The 22,234-nt window shown below is 42.7% G+C and overlaps 1 protein-coding gene across 1 annotated transcript; it reads left to right on the top strand.

Moving 5' to 3' along the window:
- The first annotated feature begins 3,868 nt into the window (after positions 1-3,868).
- On the top strand, positions 3,869-5,017 carry LOC146957044 (uncharacterized). The gene is made up of 2 exons (XM_085723200.1): positions 3,869-4,266; positions 4,360-5,017. The coding sequence occupies exons 1-2, from the start codon at positions 3,869-3,871 to the stop codon at positions 4,856-4,858; spliced, it is 897 nt and encodes a 298-aa protein (XP_085579326.1). The 3' UTR covers positions 4,859-5,017.
- Positions 5,018-22,234: the final 17,217 nt, after the last annotated feature.

Below are 22,234 nucleotides of genomic sequence, written 5' to 3'. Positions count from 1 at the left end.
ACAACGTCGAATGTTGTCTCCGTATACTTGAACATGTGACACTTTGTGAGATTGTAGTGCAGAAAAATGTAGATTTTATATGAAAAGATATTATGTGTTGCAATAAAATCGAAGTTCATGGTTTTGAAGAAGAAGAAATGTGCAAAGAAATATTAAATATTGAAAGTAAAGTGCATGAAAAATAAAACTTTTTCAAAGTAAAAGTGCAGAAACCGTAGACATGCAATAAAGATAAATGACTTTAAATTTAACAACCTTAAAAAGATCACGTTTAAACTATATAAAAAGATCAAGTTTCAAAATGGAAAGCTACCAGCCGAGCGTGGGCGCCACATAATCCCTCGATGAGGAAAAAACTTACACACTACCCACGTAAATAGTCGAGTAAATGTTGTTTGCCATGCCATTTGTCTAGTAGGAAAGGTTTTTCATATAAATATTGATCGGAGGGAGATAAGACTCTAAACCATGCAGTTTTAGGCCCATTTTCAAGTTTGCCATGTGTTTTGTTTTTAAAATTCAAAATATTTGATGTTACTTCCCTTTTCTTTTTTGCCATATCAGACATCATAAGTGATTTGAATGACCCCTAACATTGACTTGCTTGATTAGGCCTGATCGTTTTCCTGCCTTTGATATAAGTGTGGACCTCGTTCCATTTACACTTTCCTTCATTACTTTTATGGTGTTTGATATGTTTCCTATTTTCTCATTTTTAGAACTGGTGATTTGAGTTTGACCAACAAAATATTTTATGTAACCAATCATTGCATCATCATTATTTTCATCTGTCTCGTAATTGTTGATAACATCAAGGTAGAACCGTTATTGTGCATCAAGGCCCACCATAATTGTTGTACCTCTCGAATTTCCTCTCCATGTCGGGATTGTTGGCAACACTGACCATCCCTCATTTAGACAATCATTAAGAGCCGAAAAACTTCATTTTCTTTTCGTGATGTGTATTCCTTTTGTACTAGGTGCTTCATTCTTCTGGAAAATTCAACCTTTTACCACTGTTACCTCATCTAGACATGATTCCTTTTGATGAACATATTTCCCACACGGTAAACACACCAAATTTAGACATTCATATTCAATGTTGTACACTCTTTTGTTTAGGATAAACTTCAATCTAAGAATCTTCCTCAAATCCATTTTAATACAAATTCATGCAAGCTTCACAAGTTATGGAATGTAGTAATCGGTCTCCACCCCTTTACTGTATCTCAAAGTGTTCAAATCAATTTTGAGTGTTCTACCAATGCAATTACAAATCCTCCATAGAACGTGTTTATTGTAACGCCCGTCTTAACTATTTAATTAATTCAATGAAGTTTAGAATATATTTATAAATATATGCTTATATGATTTATAATTTGTGTAATTTATGTGATTTATGATTTGAGTAAGTTATATGATTTATGAATGAATTATGTGGAGTATTTGATGTTGTGAAGTTGTTATGTTGGTGTGACTTATTTTATTATTAAATAAAATAAGATATTAGAAATAAAATAAAAATATTAGAAGTTGGGCTGTGAGGTGGAAAGAGTAAGTTTATAGGTGAGATGAGTAATAAGAGTAAATAAATAATACAGACATAAGGGGGAAACGTTTTTACGTGAAACGCTTTTGGAGAAAAGAGAGAAAGAGTCAGAAGAGGAGAACCAGAGGGAGAGGCTATCGATTCTGCAATTACAAGGTAAGGGTGAGACTAATTCTCAATATTATTAAGAGTATGATTCTATAGGATAAATTTAGCATGATTAGATTAAGTTTTGGTGAGAATTGGGAATTAGGTTTGTACTTGCAGAAAAGTACGGTAAGGATTCTAGGGCTAAGAATCGTGTATTAGGGTTTCAGACTGATGATCAGATGCCTTGAGAATGCTCTCAAGGGTGTTATTTATAGCCTGCTTATGGGCTTGGGCTTTGGTTGCTTGGTTCCCAAGTAACAGGGGTATTAGAGTACTTTTGATGATTTAGGAGGGTTCTAGAGACTAAGTTAGGCGGCGCCCTTTTAGAAGGCGCGCCTGGGCCTGGTGGACCCTCTGGAGGGCGCCTAGGCCCTTACGGAGGGCGCCCAGGTCTTGACGAAGGGATTTTCCTTCTGGAGGGCGCTTAGGCCCTTACGGAGGGCGCCGAGGACTTTATGAGGGGATCTTTAGCCTTTAGGAATATTATGATGGTCCACAGCCCCCCAAGCACAAGTCTTGGGACAAGGTGAAGTGATGATGACAAAGGAGTGGACCTTTGGAGGTCACCTAAGTCCTTTTAGGAATGTTATGACGGTCCACAGCCCCCCAAGCACAAGTCTTGGGACAAGGCGAAGTGATGATGACAAAGGAGTACGCCCGACGTCAGTTTGGGCGACAACTGATTTGCGCCGGCGCCTTGCTCGGATTTCCGCGTGGCGATCTTGACATTGATAGCTCGCCTTCCGAACGTTCTGTATTCTTCTTGGCCCCGATGATCGCCACGTGTCGAGATCGAATGACGTTGCCCACTCAATCGTCTCGGACACGCTTCTCGAGGCGACCTTTCCTTTTTAAAGGACGTGTTTGGCTTTTTCATTCATCATTCATTTTCATTTCTTCCGCTTCCGTCTTTGCTGTATTCAAGCTTCTTCCCTTCCGGCTTAAGTTGCTTCAGCAGATCTTTCCACTTTTCCTTCGCAGGTATCTCTCAACTCCTTCACCTCTCTCAAATTTTTCTTTACTGTTATGCTTCGTGAGAGTTCGAAATAGAAATTAGGTATGGTGTTGATTAGGGAGTGCGATGAGAGAGGGAGATTGGTTCAACCCATTGACCCAGCTGAGAAAAATCGTTTGAGGAAGGAATGCTTGAAGCATGCCACCGGTCCTGATGGGATGATAAATTGGGACACTTATTACGACGGTTTATTTGGAGAGGAGTTGTTTAGTGATTTGTCTAGCGAATCTAGCGCTAATTCGGGTAGTGATAGTGACTGTGTGTTCTTGTCTGCCACTTCAGGGACGAAACACAAGGAGGACGAGTGCCAGGAGATTCGTCCGTTTCATGCTCCCTTAGGGTTGGTTGGAGACGAAAACGCTTCTAGGTCCGCAGGAATGGCCCCATTTGCCGAGGAAGTGCGGCTGGAAGAGTCGTTGTACGTCGACGTTTCTGCTCTTGACTACTTTAGGAGCAAGTTTGATATCTCTGCAACTGGGCGGGAGGAGGACGTAGTTTTATTGTCTTGTGACCCTGATGAGCGTGCTTGTGACCAAGAGATGATGGGCGAGGGCGACGAATCCTACTTCGTCTATACTGCGGTTTTGGAGGAGTTTGGCGTGAAAATCCCTTTCACGCCCTTCGAGATGGATGTGTTGAGGCTCCTCAATATGGCGCCTACTCAAATACGCCCTAACAGTTGGGCGTTTATTCGCGCCTTCGAGGTGCTGTGCAAAGCCCTGGGTCTCGAGCCCTCGGTTGGGGTGTTCTTCCACTTCTATGGGACCAAAGACGTTAACAAGGGCACGTGGATCTCTATTTCGGCCCATTCTGGAAAAAGGCTTTTTCCTACTTATGCCTGTAATTTTAAGAAGGAATGGCGAGACACATTTGTTAGGGTACAGGGTGCACCGGAATGTTCTACGTCTTCCGTGCTGGTGAATGGAGTACCCAAATTTCCTCTTAGGTGGACTAGCGCTCCTTTGGCTGTGAAAGGTTATGCTCGTGACGCCATGTCGCCCTATGAGCGTGCACTTGTGGATTTCTTGGAGGAAGCCCCTTTAACCAATATTCACGAGCTGCTAAATAGGGAGGGCGACTTGGTTCGTCTGAATGCTTATTTACGTGAGTGTTCTCTTGATTATTTATGTTGAGTTTTGCTTGGCGATTACCATATGTGTTTTACTGACTGGATGAATTTGGTTTTATTTTCAGAGGAGATGTTGCCCCTTACTGGAGCAGAGATGAGGAAGTATCTTGCCGAGGTCGAGAAGAACAAGAACCCGGACGGCTATGTGTCCAGCAGCCCGGCGGGCGTCTCCTTAAGGAAGCTCAAACGCAAAGAGTCTTCCGGAAAGGGCGAGGCCGGGGTTATAGAGGTGGACGACCTGGAGAGCACTGGTGTGGCTCAGAATGTTGTTGCTGTTGAATCCCCTTCATCGAAGAAGGCGAGGACGTCCCGTGGTGCTAAGGGTGTTGGAGGTCGCCCTCCGTCTGGGAAAGAAGTTGGTGGGACGTCGCTGAACGACGAGGTTATGGAGTCCTTCTGGCACTCTGAGTTCGACATTCGTCGGTATGCTTTTTCCTTTTGGTTGTCTTCTAGTCGATTTTCTTCATTTTTCTGAGAGTTGACTCATTACGCTGTTAATGTTCTGGTGCCTTGCAGGTACATGAGAGAACAAGTGCCTTTTGCGAAGGTTGATGTCGAAGCTGGGGTGAAGGCCAAGTGTAGTGACTTGGTTGCTGATATTGGTACTGCCGCTCTGAGGACTATGTTGCTGACCCATTGTCTGGAGGTTAAGCAAGATCTAGTGGAGAAAAAATATAAAGACGCTGCTGAGGACGTCGAGAAGTGGAAGCACAAATCCACTGGGCTAGACGGCCGTCTGAAGGAGGCGTTGAGGGACAAGAAGGCCGCCGAGGACGCTCTGGAAGAGATGAAGAAAGCCAAAGAGGCCGCAGAGGCGGCGAGGGATGAGACTAAATCCGCCTTAGAGAAGTCGGAGGCGGCCGTGGATGAGGGGAGGCGAGCTCTTGCGATCTATTTTAATGATGGCTTTAGGCGTGCTAAGGAGCAGGCGCTTTTCTTCAATCCCGAGGCCAAACTGGAAGAGCTTGATCCGTTTAAGGTGATCATTGATGGCGAGTTTGTTGACGATGAGTGATTACTGTTATTCCTGATCGTGTTTGTGTTTTTTCCTTTTCTGCAACTTTTGAATTATGGCGGCTTACTACAGCGCCCTTGTGAACAATTTTAATGTTTGGCTTTCTTTTGGATTTTGTACGAATCTCTTTGGTCTTTAATTTATGATGTATTTTGATCACATTATCGCACTTGTATGAGCCTGCCGTTTGTTTTTACTTTATTGTCTTTATGTTGCGTGCATGCGCCCTAGCTTTTTTTTGAGGTTTCGTGATTGTCAAATTTACTCAGGACCTTTCTAAGGTTAATCGTTACATTGATCATAATTATGCGAGCCCTTATTTTGGGCGACTATCGATGTTTTTCCAGTATTGAAGTTAATTATCTGCGTCGGAGCCCTTCCAGGGTTGACGGAACTTTCAGTCGAACCTGCCAGAGCCCTTACAGGGTTGGCGTTTCGGGCGAGCATCAGAGCCCTTACAGGGTTGAAGTTAGTTATCTACGTCAGAGCCCTTCCAGGGTTGACGGAACTTTCAGTCGAACCCCGCCAGAGCCCTTACAGGGTTGGCGTTTTGGGCGAGCATCAGAGCCCTTACAGGGTTGAAGTTAGTTATCTACGTCAGAGCCCTTCCAGGGTTGACGGAACTTTCAGTCGAACCCCGCCAGAGCCCTTACAGGGTTGGCGTTTTGGGCGAGCATCAGAGCCCTTACAGGGTTGAAGTTAATTATCTACGTCAGAGCCCTTCCAGGGTTGACGGAACTTTCAGTCGAACCCCGCCAGAGCCCTTACAGGGTTGGCGTTTTGGGCGAGCATCAGAGCCCTTACAGGGTTGAAGTTAATTATCTACGTCAGAGCCCTTCCAGGGTTGACGGAACTTTCAGTCGAACCCCGCCAGAGCCCTTACAGGGTTGGCGTTTTGGGCGAGCATCAGAGCCCTTACATGGTTGAAGTTAGTTATCTACGTCAGAGCCCTTCCAGGGTTGACGGAACTGGCGCCTGCATATAAATTTTTGACAATAATATTTCATGCAATAGTAGGGGCGAGTGACTTTGAAAAAAGGAGAGGGCGCCTCGTTAAAAACCCCTGCCCTTGCAGGGGAAAAGAGTGCTACCCTAACCCTCTGTTTATTCAATTTATTCAAAGGAATCATAAGTCATAATGGTGGTCTTTAAGCCAGCCTTATTCAAAAATGACAAACTACGAAAAAAGAAAGGAAAAGCGAAAAATCAACTGTAATAGTGGCGTAGATTAGCTATATTCCAAGTGCGGGGGATAGCTTCTCCGCTTAGTTCTTCCAACTTGTAAGCTCCATGGGAACATTTTTCTCGAACTCGATACGGGCCTTCCCAATTGGGGAACAATTTTCCTATTCTTGTAGGGGCGACCACCTGCTTTAACACGAGATCGCCTTCTTTCATTTCTCTGTGCGCCACTTTTGAGTTGTAGCGGCGGGCTGCTCGTTGTTTGGCGGCGAATTCTCTTATGTGAGCTTGCTCTCTCACTTCGTCGATCACGTCCATGCTAACGGCGAGACCTGTCTCATTAGCTTTTCAAAGAAATAACTCATGAATTCATACGGTGGAGTTGTAAGGAGTGAAACTGTAAAAAAGAAATCTGTCTGCCTGCGAAACGATCAAGTTAGATGCATAAATATAAGACTTGATACCTTCTTCAGAAAAGGTATCTCTCCGCCAAGTGGGGGTATCAATTTCTACGGGGAGCATGGCGTCTGTGCCGTAAACCATCGTAAATGGCGTCTCCATTGTCGAAGAGTGTGGCGTGGTGTGGTAAGACCATAGTACCTATGCTTATTTTGACCAGGGCGACGTTCATACATGTGACACATCGTATTGGAAGTGTGGAGAAATTGAATTGAAAATAGAAATTGAATTGACCATGTCCTTACCTCGTGGAGTTGTTCTGCCCAGAGACTCTTGGCGGCCTCCAGCTTCTTCTTGATGCCGTTGAGGATGACCTTGTTGGCTGATTCGGCCTGTCCATTAGCTTGCGGGTGTATCACTGAGACGAACTTTGTCTGTATCCCTAGATGTTTACAGAATTCTACCACGGATGAGCTCGCGAATTGGGTCCCATTATCAGACACTATAAATTTGGGTAGACCGAAACGGCAGATGATCTTCTTCCAGTAAAATTTTTTGACTCTCTCAGCTGTTATTTTGGCGACGGCTTCTGCTTCAATCCACTTAGTAAAGTAATCGACGCCTACTATGAGGAACTTCAGTTGTCCTGGGGCGAGAGGAAAAGGTCCTACGATGTCAACCGCCCATTTATGGAAAGGCCAGGGGGAGTATACTGAAGTAAGTTCTACTGCTGGGGCGTGCTTTTTATCAGAGAATCTTTGGCACTTGTCACACTTTTTTACGAAGTCTGAGCTGTCTTGGAGCATAGTGGGCCAGTAATATCCTGCGCGGAGGAGCTTTGCAGCTAGAGCTCGCCCTCCTATGTGACTGCCGCACACGCCTTCATGAACTTCAAGAAGCACCAGGTGGGTCTCGCTCTCCGCTAGACAACGCAATAGGGGGCTCGTTCGACCACGCTTGTAGAGTTTGCCTGAGATGATAGTGAACTTTGAAGCCCTCTTTCTAACCATCTGCTCTTCGTCTTTGTTCTTGGGTGTAAAAGAGCCGGTTAGATACTTGAGTAGTGGCTCCATCCAGCCAACACCTTCTTCGACGATGTGGTGAACTGTTTCAACGTTGGTATTGGGCGCTGAGATTACCTCTTGGATGACGATTCTGTTGTTGCCCGGACGTTTGGTGCTGGCGAGCTTTGCCAGTATATCTGCTCTGGAGTTCTGCTCTCGGGGCACGTAGATAGCTTCAAAGAAAACGAATCTTTTGGCTAGGGCTCGCACCTTTCCCAGATATTTGGCGAGTTGAGGGTCCTTCGCCTGGTACTCGCCCGTAATTTGGCTTGTTATGAGCTGAGAATCACTTTTTGCTCGTAAGTTTTCAGCCCCCATTTCCTGCGCCAATGTCATGCCGGCGATTAGAGCTTCGTATTCTGCCTGATTGTTGCTTGCTTTGAATTCAAACCTGAGGGATTGTTCTATGATAATATCGTCGGGACCTTCCAGGATAACGCCCGCGCCACTTCCTTTCAAGTTGGAGGAACCGTCAACAGATAAAAGCCATACAAATGGTGCCTCCTCTGGGGACGGGGAGGTGAGCTCTACCACGAAATCTGCTAGGACTTGGGACTTTATGCTTCCTCTTGGTACGAACTGGATGTCGTATTCTGACAGTTCTACGGACCAGGCGACCATCCTTCCTGCCAGGTCCGGTTTCCCGAGCACTTGTCTGATGGGATAGTCTGTTTTTACCACTATCCTGTGACTTTGGAAATACGGACGCAGTTTCCTTGCTGTGACGACTACGGCCAGAGCCAGGCGCTCTAACTTCTGGTAGCGCAGTTCGGCGCCTTTGAACACTCTGCTGACGAAGTAGATCGGCCTTTCTCCTTCTTCTGAATCTTCGACCAACACCGTACTCATAGCATTTGCGGAGATCGCCAAGTATAGATAGAGGATGGAGTTTGGGTTTGGTCTCTGAAGGATTGGCGGGCTAGATAAAAACTTTTTTACTTGTTGAAAGGCATCCTCGCACTCTGGTGTCCATTCAAATTTTTCCTTCCTTCTAATTGAAGCGAAGAAGGAGAAAGCTTTGTCGCCGGCGCAGGATAAGAAGCGGGACAGGGCAGCCAGCCTTCCTGTCAACTGTTGGACTTCCTTTATGTTGGACGGGCTTCTCATGTTGATGATCGCCTGACACTTATCTGGATTTGCTTCGATACCTCGCCTAGTTAAGAGAAAACCTAGGAATTTCCCCGCCTGCACTCCGAAAGAACACTTTGATGGGTTTAACCGTATCCGATACTTCCTTACCTGCCCTAAGATTTCTTCCAAATCTTCTGTGTGGCTCCCTCCTTCTTTTGTTTTTGCTACCAGATCGTCGATGTATACTTCCAGGTTACGTCCAATCTGGCGTGCGAAAGCGGTGTCCATAGACCTTTGGAAAGTGGCTCCAGCGTTTTTTAGGCCGAAAGACATGACTTCATAGTGGTAGTTCTTGGTGTTAGTCATGAAGGCCGTTTTGGGGGCGTCTAAAGGGTCCATTCGTATCTGGTTGTAACCAGAGTAGGCGTCCATGAAGCTCAAGGTGTTGTAGCCTGAGGCACTGTCAATCAGATGGTCAATGTTTGGGAGTGGGTAAGGATCTTTTGGGCATGCTGAGTTCAGATCCGTATAATCCACGCACATTCTCCACTTCCCGTTCGCCTTCTTTACCAGGACGGTATTGGCCAGCCATGTTGGATACTTTATTTCGCTGATGAAGCGGGCGTCTACTAATTTTCGCACTTCGTCGTCCACGGCTTTTCTTCTTTCCTCGCCCATCTTCCTTTTCCGTTGCACTACCGGTTTCACTCCAGGCTTGACTGATAGATGGTGACAGGCGATGTCGGGGTCCATTCCTGGCATTTCAGATGGGTGCCAGGCAAAGAGATCCAGGTTTCTCCGTAGTAAATCGACGAGGGCGATCTCTTCCTTCTGGTTCAGGGACGTGCCGATCTTAGTTGTCTGATGTGCTTCTGGACCAATGGATACTTCCTTCAAGTCTTCGATGGGCTCGAGGCGCTCTTGTTGGAAGTCTTCTCTAGGATCGAGGTCTATCATGTTGACCTCGTGAGTTTCTTCATTACTAGACTTCTTCCTTGCCTTTTGTAATCTCAGGCTGTTGTGGTAGCATTCTCTGGCGGTTTTCTGGTCGCCTCGAATGGTCCCGATCTTTCCGTTATCCAGGGGATACTTTATGACCAAGAACTTTGTAGATAGGAAACCTCCCAAAAGGTTGAAGGCTGGGCGACCAATGATAATGTTGTAAGAGCTTGGCGAGTTCACGACGAGGTACCTTACTCGGATGGTTTTTGAATGAGAGCCGCTCCCGAACGTTGTTTTGAGTGTGATGTAACCTCTTACGTGTACCTGTTCGCCTGTAAAACCTGCCAGGGTTCCCTTGAAAGGTTGTAGCAGTTCCGGGTCCAAACCCATTCGATCGAATGTATCGTAGTATAGGATGTCTGCCGAGCTTCCTGGGTCAATCAATACTCTCTTCACATCCCACTTGAATATTTGTAAAGTAACGACCATGGGGTCGTCGTCGTGCGGTATGACGTCTTGGAAATCTCTGGCAGTGAAAGAGATGTCAGGTTCACGCCCAGAGTTTTCGGTTTCGTATTCTTGACACAACATCACCTGCCTGACGTATTTCTTTCGTGATGAACTGGACTCTCCGCCACCGAAGAAACCGCCCGAAATGGTGTTGAGCGTGTGTCTCTTCGCTTCGTTCCCTTCATCTTTTTTCCTTTCCATCTTGTGTTCGCTCTCGCCCTTCCTGTCCTGAGCGTACCCTCTTAATTTTCCATTCTGTATCAACTTCTCTATTTCTTGTCGTAGGTGTATGCATGAGTCAGTGTCATGTCCCCGTATTCGGTGGTACTTGCACCATTTGTTTTTGTCCTTTCCCATGACCTCGTATCGTGGCGGAGGCGGGTCTGGGATTAATTTGGCTTCATAGACTTCCTTCAAAATGCGCTCCGGTTTCGTGTTGAGAGGGGTGAATTCCTCCGGACGCGGGTAGGGCCTGTAATTTGGTCTTCGGTAAGGAATACGATCCCTACCAGATGATGGTTGATAAGGTCGCCGCTCTGAATTGGACGTTCGCTCCTTGGCGTCTCTCGCCCTCTTCTCAGCTTTGCTCTCCTCGCCCTTTATGTAACAATCTGCCCTTGCGATTATTTCCTCCATGGAATCGGCGGGCTTTTGAGCGAGTGATTCGTTGAACTGTCCTGCCTTCAAACCGTTCTGGAAGGCGCCTACAAATACCTCTTGGTTGGGATTGATGACTTTTATGGTCGTATCGTTGAATCTCGCTAGATAGTCTCGCAGAGACTCATTGTGTCCTTGGCGAACATTGAAAAGGCTGGTTGCGGGTACTTTGCGATGGCGACTGGCGGAGAATTGTTGGATGAGTTTCCTTGTCATGTCTGGGTAGCTGATGACAGAGAAACGAGGGAGGTTCATGTACCATCGTAAGGCGGCCTCAGAAAAAGTCCCCGCCAGTAGTTTGCACTTGAGGGAGTCAGGGGCTCCGACTACGGACATGCGAGTGTTGAAAGCTGTGACGTGCTCCATAGGGTCGCTTTTCCCATCGAAGACGGAGAGATGGGGTGGTTTGAAGTTCTCTGGAACCGGCGCTCCCCAGATCTCGGCGGACAGAGGCTGCGGCTCTGGATCGTCCATCTCGCCGTGGTGTGATTCCTCTTTTTCCTCCAGTTGTTTCTGTTGTATGTTCTCCATTGAAGCCTGTAAGGCGTCGTTGCGATCTTGTAATTGTGCGAGTTGAGTTCGCATGGATTCTAACTCTTCGGCTGTCGCCATGATGAAAGGTTTTTCTCTAAATCGTACGTGAGGCGCGATTTAGGTTTGTAAAGGAAAAGGGGTTTCCAAGTCGTAAGGTGGTCTTACGATTCGGAGGTCTGGTTTTCGGTTTTCCAAATCACGATTTGCGATTTAGAGACGTGGTCAAGGCTAGTTTTACCTTTTCCCACAGACGGCGCCAACTGTACTTGCAGAAAAGTACGGTAAGGATTCTAGGGCTAAGAATCGTGTATTAGGGTTTCAGACTGATGATCAGATGCCTTGAGAATGCTCTCAAGGGTGTTATTTATAGCCTGCTTATGGGCTTGGGCTTTGGTTGCTTGGTTCCCAAGTAACAGGGGTATTAGAGTACTTTTGATGATTTAGGAGGGTTCTAGAGACTAAGTTAGGCGGCGCCCTTTTAGAAGGCGCGCCTGGGCCTGGTGGACCCTCTGGAGGGCGCCTAGGCCCTTACGGAGGGCGCCCAGGTCTTGACGAAGGGATTTTCCTTCTGGAGGGCGCTTAGGCCCTTACGGAGGGCGCCGAGGACTTTATGAGGGGATCTTTAGCCTTTAGGAATATTATGATGGTCCAAGGTTTAAGACCGAATTTGATGATTGATTCATGAAAAGATGTTAGGTTGATGTTAAATTAGTGTACAGAACTTAGATACACCATAAGATGATAATTAGATGTTGAATTGAGGATAAAATTAGGAGATTAAGTGAAAAGTTGGAATTTTTAGGTTTCTGGCCGTACTGACATTCATCGCTCGCACCTGCGAGCAAGAACACTCGCATCTGCGAGCTAGAACCCAGAACTCGCAACTGCGAGCAGCACAACTCGCAACTGCGAGTGACCTGTGAGCTCGCAACTGCGAGCAGAATAACTCGCCACTGCGAGTAAATACGTAGGAACCCAGAATGCACACTTTGCTCGCCATTGCGAGTGAAGTTACTCGCCACTGCGAGTTAGGCTGTTAGTTGCCCAAAATTGTCCCGATGCGATCCTTTCGCACGTGTAGTCTTGAGATGACCTTAGAAGTAAGTTAGAGAGCTGTTTAGGATGCTTTCATAAGCTCCAGAAGTCTGTTATGGTGACTGAAATTAGAAGTGTTACTACATGAATGCTATAATGATGTTTTGTGCTATTTATATTGATGTAATTAATTCTTTATGTGAATGTTAACACATTCCAGTGTTGTTAATTGTTGTATGTTGTTGCTGTTTTCTGTTGTCGACTGTAGTGTCTTGAGGTTGCATGAGTCGGTCTATGTTGTTGGAATTTAAGAAGTTGTCCATGATTATGAGTCGTATGAGTTGTACACGTCGTTGTCTAAGTTGTTGGAAGTCGAGTTCATTGCATACTCATTAAAGTTGGGGGCTTTAGGCCCGGCAGCCTTTGTGCTCATTAAAGTTGGGGGCTTTAGGCCCGGCAGCCTTTGTGCTCATTAAAGTTGGGGGCTTTAGGCCCGGCAGCCTTTGTGCTCATTAAAGTTGGGGGCTTTAGGCCCGGCAGCCTTTGTGCTCATTAAAGTTGGGGGCTTTAGGCCCGGCAGCCTTTGTGCTCACACGTTGAAGAGCCTATTATGCTCATTTTGTTGCTGATTGGTACCACATGCATTTGCATATCAAGAAGTTCATGATGTTTAAGTTGTCAGGTTGTTGTCGAGTTGATAGAGTTGCATGGTCAAAGATGAGTCGTGTTGTTAAGTTGTTGTTGAGTTGATAGAGTTGCATGGTCAAGGATGATTTGTGATGAAAATTAGTAATGGTATTTGATGATTGTATTTGTTATGTAATGAAAAATGTGCTAATTGTTAATTGTTGATATGTTATTAATGTTTAAGTTGTTAAATGCATTTTATTGGATTATATGCTTAATGTATTGATTATGAAATCTCACCCCTTCTGCGTATATGTTGCCTCGACCGTGGGTAATGTGCAGGTAATAAAGATTAGAGGCGTTCATGAGTGGACTCTTTGTTGGTGTCTAGGTGCTCTGATACGTAACGGGATGGGGGCTTGCTTTTACTTCTATTCCTTACGTGTCTCTTTTATGAACTAATTTATGAGATTTTCCAATAAGGCCTGCGTGCCAAGACTTTTAGATGTTGAACTATTTTCCGCTGCAACAATTTTAAGATTTTCATGATGTTGAATTTGAAGGATAATTATTATTATTATCCGTTTTATGATTTAAATGAAGTATGTGACATTCCGTTGTGATCAAAATACTCTGATTTTAAATGAAATTTTTATGTTGGGAAAACGGGGTGTTACAATTGGTATCAGAGCAGGTCGGTCCGTCCGGCCAAGTAGTGAGTCAAGTTGTGTCATTTTAGCAATTGGAATACCATTATTATGTTATTCTAAATGTTGTGTGTTGTGCAGAGAAGAGACCTGGAGGCTGCGAATCTTATTTGCTATAAGAGGACTAGAATGGCTGGAAGAAATGATGCTGCGATTGCTGCTGCTTTGGAAGCTGTAGCCCAAGCTGTGAGACAACATCCAAATGCTGGTGCTGGTGCGAATGCTGATGTGAGAATGTTGGAGACCTTTCTGAGAAATCATCCTCCTACCTTCAAAGGAAGGTACGACCCTGATGGAGCACAGACGTGGCTCAAGGAGGTTGAGAGAATTTTCAGAGTTATGCAATGTACCGATGATCAGAAGGTGCGTTTTGGAACGCATATGCTGGCTGAGGAAGCTGATGACTGGTGGGTGAGCCTCCAACCTACCCTAGAGCAGGATGATGCAGTTATTACTTGGGTTGTGTTTAAGAGAGAATTCCTAAACAGATATTTTCCTGAGGATGTTCGCGGGAGAAAAGAGATCGAGTTCCTTGAGCTAAAGCAAGGAAACATGTCGGTGACGGAGTATGCAGCAAAGTTTGTGGAGCTGGCTCAGTTCTATCCACACTACACGGGGGACAATGCTGAGTTCTCCAAGTGTATCAAGTTTGAGAATGGTTTGCGTGCTGATATTAAGCGAGCCATTGGTTACCAACAGATCCGTGACTTTTCTACTTTGGTGAGCAGATGCAGAATCTATGAAGATGACAGCAAAGCTCATTATAAGATTATGAGTGAGAAGAGGGGTAAGGGCCAACAAAGTCGCCCAAAGCCTTACAGTGCTCCTGCTGACAAAGGAAAAGGAAGAGCTAATGATGAGAGGAGGTCTAATAAGAAGGATGCTGGTGCTGAGGTTGTTTGTTACACTTGTGGCGAGAAAGGCCATAAGAGTACTGCTTGTACTAAGGATATTAAACGGTGCTTTCGTTGTGGCAGTAAAGGACATACACTTGCAGAGTGTAAGCATGCGGACATTGTGTGTTTTAACTGCAAAGAAGAGGGTCATATTGGGTCTCAGTGTACGAATCCGAAGAAGACTCAGACTAGAGGGAAAGTGTTTGCTTTGACTGGTACTCAGACTGAAAATGAGGATCGTTTGATCAGAGGTACTTGTTATATTAACAATACTCCTTTAGTTGCTATTATTGATACTGGTGCTACACATTGTTTTGTTGCTTTTGATTGTGCTTTTAAGTTGGGTCTTGCTGTGTCTGATATGAGTGGAGAAATGGTCGTCGAAACTCCAGCTAAGGGTTCGGTGACTACTTCTCTTGTTTGTTTACGATGTCCTTTGTCTATGTTTGATCGTGATTTTGAGATTGATTTAGTTTGTCTGCCTCTGAGTGGAATGGATGTAATTCTTGGTATGAACTGGTTAGAGTACAACCATGTTCTCATTAACTGTTTTAGTAAGACGGTGCGTTTCTCTTCTGCTGAAGAGGAAAGTGGAGCAGAATTTTTGTCTACTAAGCAGCTGAAGCAATTAGAACGCGATGGGATCTTGATGTTTTCCTTAATGGCATCCTTATCTTTGGAGAATCAAGCAGTGATTGATAAGTTGCAGGTGGTGTGTGATTTTCCTGAAGTTTTCCCTGATGAAATCCCTGATGTACCACCGGAAAGAGAAGTTGAATTTTCTATTGACCTTGTTCCGGGAACGAAGCCTGTGTCTATGACACCTTACCGTATGTCAGCTTCTGAGTTGGCTGAGTTGAAGAAACAGTTGGAGGATTTGCTAGATAAGAAGTTCATTAGACCGAGTGTTTCACCTTGGGGAGCGCCGATATTGTTGGTTAAGAAGAAAGATGGAAGTATGAGGTTGTGCATTGATTATCGACAACTGAATAAAGTAACTATAAAGAATAGATATCCACTTCCTAGAATTGATGATTTGATGGACCAGCTGGTGGGTGCACGTGTGTTCAGCAAGATTGATTTAAGGTCGGGTTATCATCAGATTAAAGTAAAAGATGAAGATATGCAGAAGACGGCCTTTAGGACGCGATATGGTCATTATGAATATAAGGTGATGCCTTTTGGTGTGAGTAACGCGCCTGGCGTGTTTATGGAGTATATGAATCGCATTTTCCATGCATTTTTGGATCGCTTTGTGGTTGTGTTCATCGATGATATTTTGATTTACTCTAAGACAGAAGAAGAACATGCGGAACATTTGAAAATCGTTTTGCAAGTGCTGAAAGAGAAGAAGTTGTATGCTAAATTGTCTAAGTGTGAATTCTGGTTGAACGAGGTAAGTTTTCTGGGCCATGTTATTTCTAGTAGTGGTATTGCAGTTGATCCATCTAAAGTTGAAGCAGTATCACAATGGGAGACTCCTAGGTCAGTTACAGAGATTAGAAGCTTTTTGGGTTTGGCAGGATACTATCGAAGATTTATAGAAGGATTTTCTAAGTTGGCACTTCCGTTAACACAGTTGACGTGTAAAGGTAAAGCCTTTGTGTGGGATGTTCATTGTGAGAACAGTTTTAATGAATTGAAGAAGCGTTTGACGACGGCTCCAGTTTTGATTTTGCCAAAACCTGATGAACCTTTTGCAGTGTATTGTGATGCGTCCAAATTGGGCTTAGGCGGTGTACTTATGCAAGATGGTAAAGTTGTTGCTTATGCATCAAGACAGTTGAGAACTCATGAACGAAACTATCCTACTCATGACCTTGAGTTAGCTGCAGTCGTATTTGTCCTTAAGATTTGGAGACATTACTTGTATGGTTCGAGATTTGAGGTGTTTAGTGATCACAAGAGCTTGAAGTATTTGTTTGATCAGAAAGAATTGAATATGCGACAGCGGCGGTGGCTCGAATTGTTGAAAGATTATGACTTTAGCTTGAATTACCATCCGGGTAAAGCTAACGTTGTTGCGGATGCCTTAAGTAGGAAGAGTTTACATATGTCTGCTATGATGGTGAAGGAATTTGAATTACTTGAACAATTTAGAGATATGAGCTTAGTTTGTGAAATGTCGTCTCGGAGCGTTAAGTTAGGAATGCTGAAAATTGATAACGATTTCTTAAAAAGTATTAGAGATGCACAGAAGGTTGATGTTAAGTTTGTGGACTTGTTGGTTGCTAGTAATCAAACTGAAGATGGTGACTTTAAAGTCGATGATCAAGGTGTGTTGAGGTTCCGAGGTAGGATTTGTATTCCAGACAATGATGAGATAAAAAGGATGATTCTGGAAGAGAGTCATAGGAGTAGCTTGAGCATTCATCCGGGAGCTACAAAGATGTATCATGATTTAAAGAAGCTGTTTTGGTGGTCAGGATTGAAACGTGATGTGGCACAATTTGTGTACTCTTGTTTGATTTGTCAGAAGTCGAAGGTAGAGCATCAGAAACCTGCTGGGTTGATGACACCGTTAGATGTACCAGAATGGAAATGGGATAGTATATCCATGGATTTTGTGACAAGTTTGCCGAATACTCCTAAGGGAAATGACGCTATTTGGGTGATTGTTGACAGATTGACGAAGTCGGCACATTTCCTTCCGATTAATATTAGTTTTCCTGTGGCTCAGTTGGCAGAGATTTATATTCGAGACATAGTGAAATTGCATGGTGTTCCTTCAAGCATCGTGTCAGATAGAGATCCACGATTTACTTCTAGATTTTGGAAGAGTTTACAAGAGGCTTTAGGTTCTAAGTTGAGATTGAGTTCGGCTTATCATCCTCAGACAGATGGTCAGTCGGAAAGAACGATTCAGTCACTTGAGGATTTGTTGAGAGTATGCGTGCTTGAGCAAGGTGGAACTTGGGATAGTCATCTTCCGTTGATAGAGTTCACTTATAACAATAGCTATCATTCCAGTATTGGGATGGCACCTTTCGAGGCTTTGTATGGTCGGAGGTGTAGGACTCCGTTGTGTTGGTTTGAGACAGGTGAAAGTGTGGTTCTAGGACCAGAAATTGTTCAACAGACTACCGAGAAGGTGAAAATGATTCAAGAGAAGATGAAAGCGTCGCAGAGTCGACAGAAGAGTTACCATGATAAGCGTAAGAAAGACCTTGAGTTTCAAGAGGGAGACCATGTGTTCTTGAGGGTTACTCCAACGACCGGGGTTGGCCGTGCATTGAAGTCAAAGAAGTTGACTCCAAAGTTTATTGGTCCTTATCAGATATCAGAGAGAATTGGCACGGTGGCTTACAGAGTTGGCTTACCACCGCATTTATCAAATTTGCATGATGTATTCCATGTGTCGCAATTGAGGAAGTATGTTCCAGACCCGTCCCATGTGATTCAGAGTGATGATGTGCAAGTTAGAGACAACCTTACGGTAGAGACCTTACCCTTGAGGATTGATGATCGCAAGATGAAGACGTTGAGAGGCAAGGAGATTCCTCTAGTGAGAGTCGTTTGGAGTGGAACGACTAGTGAAAGCCTGACATGGGAGCTAGAGAGTAAGATGATGGAGTCTTATCCAGAGTTGTTTTCTTGAGGTAAATTTTCGAGGACGAAAATTCTATAAGTTGGGGAGAGTTGTAACGCCCGTCTTAACTATTTAATTAATTCAATGAAGTTTAGAATATATTTATAAATATATGCTTATATGATTTATAATTTGTGTAATTTATGTGATTTATGATTTGAGTAAGTTATATGATTTATGAATGAATTATGTGGAGTATTTGATGTTGTGAAGTTGTTATGTTGGTGTGACTTATTTTATTATTAAATAAAATAAGATATTAGAAATAAAATAAAAATATTAGAAGTTGGGCTGTGAGGTGGAAAGAGTAAGTTTATAGGTGAGATGAGTAATAAGAGTAAATAAATAATACAGACATAAGGGGGAAACGTTTTTACGTGAAACGCTTTTGGAGAAAAGAGAGAAAGAGTCAGAAGAGGAGAACCAGAGGGAGAGGCTATCGATTCTGCAATTACAAGGTAAGGGTGAGACTAATTCTCAATATTATTAAGAGTATGATTCTATAGGATAAATTTAGCATGATTAGATTAAGTTTTGGTGAGAATTGGGAATTAGGTTTAAGACCGAATTTGATGATTGATTCATGAAAAGATGTTAGGTTGATGTTAAATTAGTGTACAGAACTTAGATACACCATAAGATGATAATTAGATGTTGAATTGAGGATAAAATTAGGAGATTAAGTGAAAAGTTGGAATTTTTAGGTTTCTGGCCGTACTGACATTCATCGCTCGCACCTGCGAGCAAGAACACTCGCATCTGCGAGCTAGAACCCAGAACTCGCAACTGCGAGCAGCACAACTCGCAACTGCGAGTGACCTGTGAGCTCGCAACTGCGAGCAGAATAACTCGCCACTGCGAGTAAATACGTAGGAACCCAGAATGCACACTTTGCTCGCCATTGCGAGTGAAGTTACTCGCCACTGCGAGTTAGGCTGTTAGTTGCCCAAAATTGTCCCGATGCGATCCTTTCGCATGTGTAGTCTTGAGATGACCTTAGAAGTAAGTTAGAGAGCTGTTTAGGATGCTTTCATAAGCTCCAGAAGTCTGTTATGGTGACTGAAATTAGAAGTGTTACTACATGAATGCTATAATGATGTTTTGTGCTATTTATATTGATGTAATTAATTCTTTATGTGAATGTTAACACATTCCAGTGTTGTTAATTGTTGTATGTTGCTGCTGTTTTCTGTTGTCGACTGTAGTGTCTTGAGGTTGCATGAGTCGGTCTATGTTGTTGGAATTTAAGAAGTTGTCCATGATTATGAGTCGTATGAGTTGTACACGTCGTTGTCTAAGTTGTTGGAAGTCGAGTTCATTGCATACTCATTAAAGTTGGGGGCTTTAGGCCCGGCAGCCTTTGTGCTCATTAAAGTTGGGGGCTTGGCCTTTGTGCTCATTAAAGTTGGGGGCTTTAGGCCCGGCAGCCTTTGTGCTCATTAAAGTTGGGGGCTTTAGGCCCGGCAGCCTTTGTGCTCATTAAAGTTGGGGGCTTTAGGCCCGGCAGCCTTTGTGCTCACACGTTGAAGAGCCTATTATGCTCATTTTGTTGCTGATTGGTACCACATGCATTTGCATATCAAGAAGTTCATGATGTTTAAGTTGTCAGGTTGTTGTCGAGTTGATAGAGTTGCATGGTCAAAGATGAGTCGTGTTGTTAAGTTGTTGTTGAGTTGATAGAGTTGCATGGTCAAGGATGATTTGTGATGAAAATTAGTAATGGTATTTGATGATTGTATTTGTTATGTAATGAAAAATGTGCTAATTGTTAATTGTTGATATGTTATTAATGTTTAAGTTGTTAAATGCATTTTATTGGATTATATGCTTAATGTATTGATTATGAAATCTCACCCCTTCTGCGTATATGTTGCCTCGACCGTGGGTAATGTGCAGGTAATAAAGATTAGAGGCGTTCATGAGTGGACTCTTTGTTGGTGTCTAGGTGCTCTGATACGTAACGGGATGGGGGCTTGCTTTTACTTCTATTCCTTACGTGTCTCTTTTATGAACTAATTTATGAGATTTTCCAATAAGGCCTGCGTGCCAAGACTTTTAGATGTTGAACTATTTTCCGCTGCAACAATTTTAAGATTTTCATGATGTTGAATTTGAAGGATAATTATTATTATCCGTTTTATGATTTAAATGAAGTATGTGACATTCCGTTGTGATCAAAATACTCTGATTTTAAATGAAATTTTTATGTTGGGAAAACGGGGTGTTACATTTATCATAATATTCAATAGGAAAACTACGTACCCTAATCCATACTGCAACCTTTTCCAAAGCATCTTCATTTGGAAATAACTATGGATGCCATATTTGAAACCATACGTAATGCCCTAATATCATCCATGGACGACCCTCAAAGACTCTCAACACATATGACAAATCCTTAAAACGTATAAGGAAGTAACCAGTCTCCAAAATTTTAAAGACTCTCAACCTTTAAAGACTCTCGCTCACTGACGCCCAAAATTTTAATAGACTTGTAACAGAAATTGTAAACCAACCCGCTATCCAATTTTTTCGACAATGTTTGAATTCTTTTAAGGGGTGCATGCATCCTTGATATCTTTTTTTGCTGACCTTCACAATTGACAAAAAGATAAACTGTTAAACCGTACTTTCATATTTCTTCTTTTTGTCCTCACCCATGATATCTTCACCCCCTCGTTGGAATCCTTTATACCACTAACCATCCTCATGAGGCTGTTTATATGAGGATCCTCCAGTGAACCCATGGAAGTATCTTTGTATGATATTTTCTTACAACCATAAGCTTGCATGTTGCCATGATTTGCTAGACGATTTGATCGCTGCCCCCCCTGTAATCGTGTATTGCGAATTGTCATTCATTTTGGCCTTTTTCTTTTTTTGATCAAGTTGATCTCTTTCCTCTGATGAAATTTCTTTGAAAACCCAAGCAGAGGTTCCCATCGTCGTTTTGTCTTGAGCTTGAAATTTAGTGCTTCAAATGTCTCTAACATAAACAAGTTGTTGTGGACAACAAGGAGATATGTTTGAGGATCTGCAATAACTTGACTATATTGATTGGGATCATCGATCATGTAATAAGTTTGAATTGTATAAGGGAAGTCACTTCAATCCATCAGAGATACAATGTCGTCTTTCAAGAGTTCCTTTAGTTTCTAATGGTAACTCATTAACACCATCTTTTTAATGCCTTTGGATACTTATTTTTACGACGTCATTTTTTATGTCTTCTTTTTCGGTCTATATATCATCACTTGTTTTACATTGAATGGAATTACGTACTCTAGTGTCTTTTTTTATTTGTTCTTCTTCTGTAAAAATATTATTATATAAATATGTAATATACCAATATTTTTTTTTAGAGGTTATATACCAAGATAAATATCTATATCCAGGGCCATTTGATGGTCCAAGGACAGGGAGGAAGAATATGATATATTTATCATATTATACTTAAATCTAATGTTTGACCCGCTAAATAGGTAGGATAAAATAAACCATTTTCTTATCCTATTCTGACTTGCCTTTGTAATTTTTATCTTGAGTATAAACTGAGTTACAAACTATCTTGATAAGATTATAGATTCATTTTTTATTTATTATCATCATGATATTTTGTTGTTTTTAAAATGTTATTTTTAAAATATATAATATCATGTTTATCATGTGTGCATCAAACACATGATATGATTAATGTTTATCATATCCATATCATATCATGTCTCTATCCAGCTCCATATCATATCATGTCTCTATCCAGCTCCATATCATATCATGTCTCTATCCTATCTTGACCATATCTCATTTTTTATATAAGGGTAGTTATGTCATTTACAAAATATAGATTTTCCCCCTCTCATTTTTATTCATACCAAACAACCATCTTAATTTCCACCCACATTCTATCAATTTTCATTCTTCAACATTATTTCTTAAAATAAAACTTTATTTTCTTCCACATTTCTTTTTCATCCAAACAAAGCCCTAAGATGTAGGGCGTCTGTTTTTTTGTTTTTAGCAATTAGCAAAGGCCCACTAGGTTAAAAACCCTATAACTAACTACTAGAGAGAAAGGCTCAGAAATTCATAAAAAAAATTATTCCTTAATTAGGTAAAATCTAAAATCGTACAGTACATAAATAAAAAAATCCAATTATTTTTAT

This window comes from Medicago sativa, chromosome 1 (assembly GCF_051527215.1).
Source record: "Medicago sativa cultivar Bolivia chromosome 1, Bolivia_mono, whole genome shotgun sequence".
Taxonomy (NCBI): Eukaryota; Viridiplantae; Streptophyta; class Magnoliopsida; order Fabales; family Fabaceae; genus Medicago; species Medicago sativa.
Note: the sequence above shows the minus strand (reverse complement) of the source record. Positions and strands in the feature narration are given on the sequence as shown.